The sequence below is a fragment of the Pseudonaja textilis genome, chromosome 3 (genome assembly GCF_049901715.1).
Source record: "Pseudonaja textilis isolate UNSWEBS1 chromosome 3, rPseTex1.2, whole genome shotgun sequence".
NCBI classification, from domain to species: Eukaryota; Metazoa; Chordata; class Lepidosauria; order Squamata; family Elapidae; genus Pseudonaja; species Pseudonaja textilis.
The window spans coordinates 151,101,018-151,113,788 of NC_141992.1; the positions used below are offsets into that span (position 1 = coordinate 151,101,018).

The 12,771-nt window shown below is 35.1% G+C and overlaps 1 protein-coding gene across 23 annotated transcripts in view; it reads right to left on the reverse strand.

Annotated features, from left to right (window-relative positions):
- PTPRM (protein tyrosine phosphatase receptor type M) overlaps positions 1 to 12,771 on the reverse strand; it is a 465,145-nt gene that overhangs the window by 94,222 nt on the left and 358,152 nt on the right. For all 23 annotated transcript variants that reach the window (XM_087931096.1, XM_026699382.2, XM_087931092.1 and 20 more), the window contains one exon: positions 7,311 to 7,498. In XM_087931096.1, coding sequence (XP_087787222.1) covers positions 7,311 to 7,498 — 188 coding nt within the window. The remainder of the gene's footprint in view (positions 1 to 7,310; positions 7,499 to 12,771) is intronic.

The window sequence follows — 12,771 nt, forward strand, 5'->3', positions numbered from 1 at the left end:
AAATTCCCATCAAGGGGAGGGGGCCTGGGGAGAGGATCCAGACGGATTAGATCCTCTCCGTCTCTTCTGTCAGCTGAGGGTTTTCCTGGCTTTCCTTCGGATTGGGGTGAGTGTGGGGTCCCCAAGTCCTGGCTGGCTGTGGGGCTGCACCTCCCCCCTTGTCCTCCGCAGCATCTGCTGGGGGCTCCCTCCTTCCAGACTGAGTGGGGGGAGCACAAAGGACCCCTCGAGCTCTGGCTCCATTTTACCTATCTGGAGTCTTGGCAGCTCCAGCCTGGGTGCCCTCTGGGCACTGTGGGAACTCAAAGGGCATCTAGTCCACCCCTCCAGGCGCACAGAGATAGAGAGATTGGATAAGAATCATGGGGGGGGGGGAGGAAGTCCACCCTTCCCTCCAGAGCTAGCATAAAAGACCCCCCTAGAATGCAGCCCCCCAAGATTGAAAAGATCCCTGCTCACACGTTCTCTGCTTCTCTCTCTGCTCGGAACTCTCTCCTCCATCGGTTGAAGTCAGGGGAGACTCTGCCCGGAGACTGATGACACTGGAGCAGGGAAAAGTCGCATTGGTGCTTCAGCTCATTCTGGCCCCTCTCAGCTCAAAACTCCAAGAAAAACATTTCCTCCCCCTCGACACACATTCCTCCTCTGACACACACACACACACACGTTCATTTCATGGGTAGATACTGCCATGGGAAGAGCTGCTGCACTGGACAAGGCGGGAGAGAGAGATAGCGATCTGCGTGCCCCCTGTTTCCCCCCTGGAGGCTGCCGGACAGAGTGCCAGCGCCTCCTGCTGCTTCTTAGCACCCCCTGCCTCTTAACGTCCCCCTAAGGCATTCTACCGACCCCCAGGGGGCAGTACTGCCACTTCGGGAACCACTGTTCTAGACCTACCTAAATCATGAAAGCCAGTTGGGTGACCTTGGGCCAGTCACTCTCTCTCAGCCCAATCCACCATAAGGGATTGTTGTTGCTATGGGGAAAATAGGAGAAAGGTGTGTTGGATGTTTGCTGCCTCAACTTATTTGTAAAAAATCATAAAGGCAGGGTATAAAAAAACCCCAACCAAACAAATGAAATCAATTAGTTTGTCCAACCCTGCCAGCTTCTCATGGGTATGCCTAGAATTAGAAATATCATGGTCAATGATTCAAATATGCATCTCTGTGTTAAATATGTTTATTGACAGATTAAGGAAACCTCAATGGGAATGAGTAAAAGACACAACTCTCCAATAAAACTGCTTATTGTAAGACTAAGGAAACTTTATGGAAAGAATACAGGCAATTGCCAAGTCTAAAATGTAAGCCCTAATACACACTTCCAGATGGGAGAAACCCATCTGTTCCTTGTTCTTGCAACAGACTAGCATTGTCCCAAACTATTTGTTTCTGATTAGCCAGAGCTAATTCTCACAAATACCTTGTTAAAAGCCTTACATTCTAAAATGGTCTTAGCATTCCAGGTAAGTAAGGCAGAATAAAGGGAAACACTTAATTTCAAATACTAGTTTCATAAATGCAACCTATTTTTTTTTGCTACATGACAAACACTTCAACTGAGTGTACTCTATATCAGACAAAGTATCCCCACATTTTATCTGTGCACAAATAACTTTCATACTGAAGTACATTGTACAAATGTCATCATTTATTTCAAAATTGGTGTCCTATATTTTCTACCCTATCTTGTCTATCAAACTCACTGGAATCTTTTTTCCAAAAAATTTGGATGCATGTGTGAATGGAGTAGACCCTCTGAGTTCAGTTTGCCCCCTTTCTCATATGAACTTTCATACTGATTAGATATGTTAAGTTCATCTGAAGCAATGCTATGCTAGGACCAACTTCACTGTTTAAAGTAATGTTTTTAATAATGCTTTTAAAACAAGCCTTTGGTGCCCTCTGAGCTTGGTTGTATATTTGCAGGCTTTTCATTATCCAATGAAATGGGTAATGTCATGATGTTACCTAGTTGGATAATGAAAAATTTACAAGCAGACAACCAAGCTCACAGAACAGCAAGGATTCCAGGTTTAATTGTGGTTATTAAGTGATGATTGCAGTATTGTAAGTTCCCTATACTTGTATCAGAAAATCCTCTGAAAAACAAGTATCTTCCTTTAGTAGGACATTTAGTAGGAAGTTAGTGAATATATAGACTGAAATAAATATTAGATTTTTTTTAAGAACTGCTTCTTAGGTTTTTATGTATTTTTGAAATGTAATCAACGTTTTAAGGTAAACTATTATACAGGAATACTAGAATGAAGTTGAAATAAAACAGATGAACTATAGCTAATTTTATTTCACTGCTAAAATATTTTAAAATGTATCTAGTGTAAAAGCAGTATTATAATTATGAAAATGGTAAGAAAAATATCTAATCAATTGTAGATAAATTTAAAATGGCAACCAAAGTTATAGGAATATTCCTGAATGTCATATTTGAAAAAGAAATTTGATATAAAATTTAATAAATTTGCAAACTAGTTGTGCACTATAATTCTTCCAATAAGAATAGAATAGAATAAAATTCTTTATTGGCCAAGTGTGATTGGACACACAAGGAATTTGTCTTGGTGCAAATGCTCTCAGTGTACATAAAAGAAAAGATACATTAATCAAGAGTCAAGAATCATAAAGTACAACACTTAATAATAGTCATATTATATAATGAGCTTCTAACACATCTAAATTTCAGATTTTTTAAATATAAACTTTTAACATTTAAGTCATGGATGTTTGCTAAATAAGAATACATTTCTTATTGATTAGATGAGAGTGTAATTTTTCATTTTAATTTGTTTTCATATTGTGCTGCTTAGTCTTCTTGATACTCATATATTAACTTGATTTTAATAATTATCTGTAGTCTTCAAATGAAGTAAATCATTCAAGTATGTAGGATTAAATTAATATTATTCTGAGAATATGTTTTTAATTTATTTAATTTTATAATTCTTCTAAATCTCTTATCTACTTATTTAGTGCTTTAATTTTTTTCTCTTGTTTCTTGACTGCTATTTTCTCTTGTTTCTTGACTTGTGGACTTCAACTCCCAGAATTCCTCAGTCACCCATCCCATAGTGTGCTGGCAAACAATATTCAAAATGCTGATCTAAAACAAGGAGAGTTATTTCAAAGTCTAATTTCAGCCATGAAAACTTACTGGGTGACTTAAGGTCAGTCAGCATCATCCTGTCCAATCTAATTTCTAGAGTTGTGTTGTGGGGGGAAATCAGATGAGGAAGTGCTATACATTCTGCCTCCAGTAATATATAAATTCAATGAATGTATGAATAAATAAATACAGAATATTTATTGAATGTTTATAACAGAAGCATATCACTTCTGTCAGCTCAAGGGCTACATTGCATTTTACATGATATATCAAGGGCAGGATCTGTATTCTGAGGGATTTTAAAATGGAAATATGAGTAAAATGTAAGCCACTGCAAATCTCTGGATTGCAATGCTGTAGAAATGTGGACAACTGATCGATCACCTGAAAGCAGTCATTTGATCCCTTAACCCTCACCCCCAGCCATCAAATTCCCAAAAATGCAAAACAAAGGTCCAAAATGTTTGGCACATTTACTCTAGGGTAGTTCTAAGATGTTGGCCATTTTGATTATCTGCCCACCTGGTTTATATCCTAAATATTTAGCAGGTCTTTCTGAATAAAAGTTGAAAGAGAAATTGCTGTAAAGATCCAGGGAGGATCTAATTTAATTTTATAAAATAACAACATCATCAGTAAATCTTTACTTTTATATTATTCTTTATGTTCAGAATGTAGCCTGATAACTAGCTAATGTAATTAATTCCAGTAGTCCACAACTTCTGACCATAATTGATCCCATAATTATGGCCATATGTCATGCCATCGTTAAATGGGTCACATGACATCTGATTTTACAACGTTTTTGCAGAGACTATTAAGCGAATGCAAAGGTTTAAAGTTTATACTTCATTTTTTAAGCAAATCTATTATCGTCACTGGATTTTTTCCCCAGAAACTGACAAAAAAAAGGAGTCCCTATGGATTTTACTCCACTAGTCATTGCCAACTGCAGAGGCCATCTCTGTTTCAAGGCCATTGAGCCAGTGCTGTCCAAAGACAATTTTTCAATCATATGGCCATCACGACATCATGGAACACTGTTAATTTCTGACAAAATCAGTCGTAAACTATGGTCACATGACTGCAGAACACTGTAAATGCAGGCTGGTCATTGAGTACCCAAAATGTGATCACATGACTGCAGGGGTTGGGTGGCTGCAGAAGTTTGAATCAAGATTGTAAGTAGCTTTGGGGAGGACCATTGTAACTTCAAACGGTTGCTGAGTGAGTGTCGTTAAGTCGAGGTCTACCTGTATTGTTTTTCTTGTCCATTTTCACTAGTTCATCTAATTATGCCTTAAAGATAACTTACAAGTTAATATTCTGCAAGGTCATTTGGATGCAAGCTGCAGAGCTCAAAGAAAATAACTTCTAAGTAAGCATGCATAAGATTTCCAGCTTTTTATATTTGTAATGCATGCAATTCAATTTTTATAAAATTAAAATTAGTATTATTTTAGAGTTGCTTTGCCTGTATATCAGAAAGTGTTTAGGATGGGAAAAACTAAGATTGACAAACTCCCCTGCAGGATGGCGAATGGTTTCTCTGCATGGGTGACTCATGATAATCTCATTCAATGTAATATGATATTGAGTATAAACTGAGAAGACAATGAAAAAAATATCTGTCATTTGAATATCAAGCTAAATATAATATAATCAAATTAGATGTATTTCTTATCTCTGTCACATGGCATTTATCCAGCAAAAGACTAGAAATCCTAAAATACTTCAGGATATGCTGACAACCAATATTCATACTAATGAGTCTAGTTTAAGAATAGCAACAGTGCCTCTCCAAGTAAGGAAAGGCCAGGAAATGGCCCACTGCTGCTCCAAGAATCTACTCCTCAGATCCACAGGATTGAAAGTTCTACACACTTCTCACTAATCTGACAGTTGTGTAGAACTTTCAGTCTTGTGAGTCTGAGAAATAGATTTTTGGAACAGCAGTGACTATGGAAAGATGGTAAGCTCTCAGAGGTAGCATAGTCTGTAAAAAGACATTGGATTTGCAAAAGCTCCCACTTGGAAGACAATTACTTCAAAGTTAAAGAGAGATCTTTGATGCAGCAGAGCAATCTAGCCATCCAGCAAATGATCCTTTATCCCCAGATTAAAGAAAAGAGCAAAGGAATAATTTAAAGGATTTAAAAATAATTAAAGGTAAAAAAAAATAGCCAAGAATTAAAATAATGAAGTTTAAAATGGACTAGTTGAATTTCAATTTGCTTTAAAAAGTATTTTTAAAATGAGTAAACAATTAACTTATCTCAGTGGGAAAGAATTTTATTGTTACTAATTTGACAAAATGACTGGACAACTTTGCAAAATAAAAGATAGGGGAAATTTGCTAATGACCATCTGATTACAGAATTGTGTGTAACGAATGGGACTAAATACTAGAGAAAGGAGGGAGTCCCCTTTTTTACTTGTTACTTTCCCTTCTGGATTGAAATGGCTGTCATTAGAAAAGTAATGAAATTTGTATTAAATAACGGAGATACTTGAGGTATTTCAACAAGTCTTTGATGAACTAAGAAATTAACAGCCTATGTGAATGCATCATTTAAAAGAGATCTGAAAGAAGAAATAAGAGAAGCGATGAAAAATAACTATGAAGAATATTCAGGATAATTGAGTGGAGAGGTGAAACAAATTAAAAGTATAAATTTTGTAAAATAAAATAATAGTAATAAATATAGAATAAATACAAATATTATACCAAGATATGAAAATGATACAGATTTTGATTACTACTGAATTTACAAGAGAAAGAAACAAGAAAGAAAGAAATGTTTTAAAGAATAAGGTGAACATTCTTGAAGCCTTAATTTTTTTTTTTTAAGGTTTGGAAGAAAAAGATGTTCATGACAACATTTAAATTTCAAGTCAAGGATTAATAACACCAGAATATTACATACAATAAAGGAATACAAAACTGACTTGTTAATCAGGGAAAAGACAGTAAGTATTTTTACGAAACGCTGGAGACTTTTATATACTTTCTGCTGAAAACCGATAGAACTGAATTAATAGTTTTGGGATTTATCAATTGAAACTTTGTAATGTAATTTCAAGGAGGGAAGAATGATATTAAGTCTGTTTGTAACATCCTTATAGAAGATTGGAAGTCACTTTCTTCCTTTCCTTTTTTCTATTTGCTGCACTTTTTATTTTTTCATTATATTTACACCTTCTCTTTTTCTTTTTCATCTTCATCTTATATTGTTTTATATTTTGCTAGTGTTAGTCTTTAGTAAACATTATTTTAAATAAACAGTTATGAACATTCAAATAAGCATGCTTACACTAGTAAGGACATCTGTTAGAATGACAGAAAGGAAGAAGTCCTGCTAACTTCTCTCCCTTCTCCTTAAAGAAAATTGACCTCCATTCAGAGAAAAGGAAAAAGATTTTCCAGGACCCAAAATATCCCAAGAATCATATTGCTTAATATCAAAGGCTACTAGAGTAGTTGCTTTAGACCAGGGCTGTCAAACTCGATTTCATTGAGGGCTGCATCAGGATTGTGTTTGATCTCAGGGGGCTGGGGTGGGTGTGGCTGGAATGGGCACGGCCAGCTCAATGTCACTTGTGTCAGGTGCTCTGCCAGAGAAAACCGGCTCCTGAGCTGTCACGATGTCCTGCAACCCTCTGCCAGTGAAAATGAAGCTGGGTGGTGGTGGTCGCATATAGCCCTCCCAAGCTCCATTTCACTGGCAGAGGTACCAGATAAATTCAACAAATCACTGTTTCCAGGGCAGCTACACAGGCCAGATCTAAGCACCCTGCGGGCCATATCCGGTCCCCGGGTCTTGAGTTTGACAACTGCTTTACATAATGTAGCACCTCCTCCTTGGGGCCTAGAAGCAGACCATCATTTCCCTTTATGAAGCTCTATGGAAGGAGTACATGGCTAAAGACTAAATCAAAATGAAACGGTCCTTTCCAATTTTGCATCGATCTAGAGCTGATTTTTTTTTTGTTGGCTTCACATCTATTAGCTTCTGCAGGAAACAAAACATTGGAAATAATAATAGATCTTGATGTTCCTTACTGTCTCCTCCTCACATTGCATCATTCAATCTAAATGACTTTTCAGTGAATTTATCTGCAATTTAAAAAAAAACTGGAAGAGAATAACACAACATAGTATGTGTTATATGGAGCTTACTTACCTCATATTCTTCTTTGAATCCATAGCCTTCTGCACATTTCATCTGAGTAATATGTTGCAATAAATCTGCAACACGAATGGCTGGATGGAGCTGGCCTGTCTGGTATGGCACATCTACAGGGTCTCGTTTTTTGTAGGTGTGTGACTGGACCAGACTACTTGTGTCACTTCCAACCGTCTGAGTTTCATCTAGGGAAAGAAGATGCAGTAAAGTATCGGACTACTTCCAGTTGATTTACAAAATTAATGATAAATTTTGAATGTGGCTTTTAACATCATCATCATCTTTCATTGTCTAGATGGGCTAAATTGTAATTACTGTGTAGTTTATTCATTGAGATATCACAAGGTATTGGGAAGAGACAGAGGTCTATTAGTTTACAATAAAAATGTGTAGACCATATTTTATTATTTTATTTGCTCGTTTATTTGCTCTATCAGTACATTGGGAAATTTATTTTTTTAGGATACTGATTTCTAAATAGTTCAGAAATTTCAGACTGAAACTTCATCAAGTCCTAGTCTAATAAATAATTCAATATTTCCCGGAGGAGGATACTATTTATTATTTTTCACAATATTTCAGGACTCATGTTAGTGAAAAGCAAAATGTTTAAAAATGCATAAAATGATATGGGTTGTTAAGCAAGAGAAAAAAATGGAAATGGAGATTGGATACATTAGGAAAGGAAATATATAGAACAACTATGAGGAACCTTTTGATTTGAGATAATACTTGACTGAGGTTAGCATGCTGCAAATTTAGATAAATATATGACAAGGTCTATCACATCAAGCATGAAATGTTATATGTCAGCTTACATGCAGGGCAACATACAACATGACCCCACTGGACTGATCCAAACTGATGTGAAGCAAATCATCTCCCACCCCCCACAGCATTGATGGGGCAATGGGAAACTTACCATTTATTGGCACTTTAAAGAAGATACATATCAGGAAAAAAAGAGAAGGAGGAGAAGAAAAAAGGAAACAGGCCATAAGCAACAGTACTACAATAATAATTGCAAGGTATTTTTATGGTTGTAATTTAAGCACCTTCAGTTTAGTTTCCTGTCAGACAAACTGAATATTTTATTAACATAAAGGGCTAAACAACCAGAAAAATGTTCTTTTTCTTTCGCTGAATCATGTTGGTGCTTTTAATTTAATGTGATAAGAAAAAGCACCCTCAACTGAGAATGAAATGTTTTTGTTTTTCTCTTATAGTAAAAATTAACCTTTACAAAGCTATTTAATAAAAATTAAAATAAACAAGTATATCGCCTTCTAAAACTATGGGTTATTTGAAAATTTTTAAGCAGGGTCATTTTATTACGTGGGACCAAAGCAGATTAAATGACAGCCTACATGTGGTTTGCTGACTGGATTATTAAGGATGAATAGGTGATGCAGGTTTTTACAGACTGAACCTTCTATGTCAAAAAAAAATACCCACTATTGTTTGTGTATTAATGATCCCCATAAATTTAATATCATGTGACAAAACAGAGAGACAGACCATGAAACCCTTTGGTTGTAAGAGTTGTGTCTAATTTAACATTTTCTAGATGTTGAATGGCTCTTCTAAGAGCTACATTTCTAACACTTCTGATGGTGCCAGAGTGAGAATATGACAACTGAACACCATCACTTAGCATCTCCTTATGGGTCATCAATATAAAGCTTCTCTCAATATTCGTGAATCAGTATTTGTAGTGATTATATATGACTAACAACAGATTGACATGAATATAATTCCAGCATATCTGCCTAATGGAGATTTAGTAATGATGGTATATTTAATTCTAAACATTAATATAAACTTGGAGCAAATATGTATATGAATAACATAAACCTGGTTTTATGTTATACTGGCTGAAGAAAAAAAGGAACCAGGTTTGGATCTGCGTTTATCTCACCTAGAGACTGACTAACACTTTTGAAAAGGAATGGAATAACTATTAGCAGAAGCATTTTTAAGCATTTCCTTCTAGTATATAAATTGAAATGTTTAGAACTTATTTGCTTTTTATGTAGTGTGTCTAAATGTGTACCTTAGCTTTCTCCCAATACCTTTTCTTAAATAACTCTCAAAGTTCCTAGTTCAAATATCTGCCCTTAGGCATTGTAGCACAATCCAGCTGGGGGAAGTGGAAAAAAGGTACCAAATTGAGGAAAGTTGATATGCTTTAGGAATAGCATTTAGACAGATCACTCTAGAATGACTAACAAACTAATCAAAACCTTAGGATGTTTAGTTCAGGCTGTACATGTTCTACCTACAGAAGCAGAATGACTGTTTGCTGGGCTATATTGAGAAAAGCAGTGGGAAGATAAAAGAATTATTTTTTTAAAAAAATCATCCTTTGTCCTTCCAGTTTGGAAGTAAAGAATTTGCAAATGAACTTTATAGCACTATGTTTGCTGCTGACTTAAAATGTTATTGTTGGGTTTTTCTTTTTCTTTTTTGCATGACAGTAAATGTTCCACTGCACAGATCTTAATCCTGACCCATATTCAAAGAATCCTTTAACTCACTGGGGAAAACTAGAGAGGTATACAGACCTCTGAACATTTACCATCTAAGAGTGGGATACATTATTTATCTATCCATCTATCTTACATAACTAGATTAAATAGTATGTGAAAGGGACAGTTGAAAAACATGATTTTCACTATTCTTACTTAGTAGATGTTAACCTATAACCCCACAAAAATATAATTTTCAGAGATTGGTTTTAATCCTAATTTCTCTTGTTTTGAACTGAACATATTTGATTTTAATAAAATGTGGCTTTCTCTTTTCTCCATAGTCCATCTTTTAAAAATAAACTTTTCCTTTGGTATCTGAATTCTGATGAATTTTAGAAGTTGTATTGAATGAATGGAGGAATTGGTAGAAATTCCCCTTTCATTTATGAATGAAGAAAGAATTTAAGAATCAAATAATTTCCTTTGTTTCCATGGCAATATACCCTGAGGTCCCAGTCACATTTTAGAATCCAGTTATTCAAAACTAAAATACTTTTAGATTTGGCTACAAACTCTAATTTCTTAATTAGTATTACACAAATTTCTGGAGTCTTAAATGATGTATAGGAACCTCATCCCTGCCCAAGGAAGAGAGAGGGAGAGAGAAGAGTAGATGAGGGAAGAACCTAAATCAGGATTAAAACTAAGCTTAATGTGAATTGATTTTATTACATATAGTCTCCATACTATGATTATTTCCAAAGTATTGAAGAATTTTTTCCCTTCTATTACATTTAAAATTACTACGTGATAATAATATTTTGGAGAAGGTCTGGGAGTCTTAATTAAATTTGGGGAGAGTTACAAAGTGAATATCCCTGTTCTTAAGATCAGTCAGATGATCTAAATTGGATGAAAATCAGAATATAGGCATAGAGTTCTATACATAATAAAGAAAAGAACACCAACATTACTTAAATTATTTTGGCCTGGTGGATTGCACTGCTCCCATAAGCAGTTAGTGAAATTTTTAAATCCTAACTCTGAATATACAGAATAGCAAATGTACGCCATATACACATGGCAGTTTTTCCCCAGATTCTGGGGTGGGCCAATATAAATACTGATATACCGAGTTCCCTTTAGCTCCTCTTCAACAAAACTGGGATGCATGGCATTAGGATGCATGGTATGAAAGGCGATATACAAGTGTTGTTACAATATGTTGTCGCTGAAATGGCACCTGAATATTACAAGGTGGCTGAGACACAAAAAGACAAAATAATAAGAAAATAAGTAAAGAAAGAAACAGAGGGTTGGAAATTGGTTTATGAGATTTCAAAATAAAGTATGCAAAGACTTTATTATTTTCATTTTAGGTTATTATATTATAGTTAAGTAGCAGGAGTAGCTGCAAAAATGAGTCAATACAACTTTTGTATTTATGTTGCATATTCATACAAAGCCTATCACAATTATTTCTGTTAGAGATCCCTCTATATATTAGAAACATACTTTTTCATAAAGAAGTACATATGGTACATGTGATTATCCCATCTGCATGGATACTACAGTTATCAATTTCCTTTAGAAAGTGCATATTGAAATGAAATTCTAAATTGCATTGCCAATATGTGAAACACAGTTGATGGCTTTCTGGTTGCTCAGAAAGTTACCAATTCTTACATCTACTTATTTTTTGCTGTATTTCAGAACAAGATAGCAATATGGCTAGGAATTGACTGAAATATCATTAGCCTAGTTACTGATTTCAGTTCAAGTGAAGAGGATCTTTGATGAGAAGCTAACCTCTAATAGTGAGGTTTCAGGCTGAATTGTTTCAGAAAGCCAAATTTCAAATGTAGAATGCATAGTTTAGTATGGAATGGGTGCCCAGACATGGTCTTCCAAAAATGCTTGAAAGGCCAGTTCCACCCCTGAAATGCTACAATTTGAAGATATATTGCACTCCACTGTATTACCTGATTTTTAATTTACATCTGAGACATTCCATATTAAATGAATTACATGGGAATAGTGCTGCTCTTCCTGGTCTGAGATGAATTTATTTACAAAAAGGCAACCGTCATAGAAAAATGCACAGAAATGGATACAGTAAAACTGTTTACATCAGTTTCACTTGCTTGGACTTTGGTCGGCATGTCTCTGCTAATGTTACTGAAGATTTTTTTAAAATGTAAAAAAATATTTCATATCTGTAATTTAATGACAATAAAAGGCAGTTTAATTGTTTACCTTGGCCTGATATTGCAGTCACTTAGTTTTCATGAAAAACACTATCCAAGAATTGCTACTTCAAACAGATGCATAATTATAGTAAGTTCTTGCACAGGAAAAATTGCATGTTAACAATCATTTTAATGTAACAGAAGGGAAAATTATTAAAATGATTTAAATCTGATTTAAATTTATTTCATTTCCCTCCTCCCTTATTTTTTTAAATGGGTTATCTAATGACCTATTCAAGAACTGAATGGAGCTATTTGGTTTGAAAAAGCTTGCATTAATAGTAACAGATTAAGAGTTGGAAGGGACCTTGTAGGTCATCTAGTCCAACCCCCCCACCCCCAATCAGGAGACCCTATACAATTTCTGACATTCTAATGGCATTATTATGAGTTAAACAGAAAACATTCCTCTCAGTACCTCTTTTGTGACTTAGAGTCCCCCTGACATCAGACAATTTTCAACACAAACCAAGACTTTCATTTATTTGCTAGTCATCTGAACAGACTATGACTTGTTGGGAATACATACAAATATTGAAACAAAATACTTCTTGCAAAAGAAGAAAGAGAGGCATACTCTTTCTAAGTCCTATGCTTAATTATTCTCCTAACAATAAGTCCTAGGTTGGTATTAGGTGTGTAAATTAAGCCACAAAGAGTTTAGAGTTATAATTAATGCATATAAATAAACAGTGATACAGTTCTTTGATATTACAATTGATTATTAGTTTTAGGCAT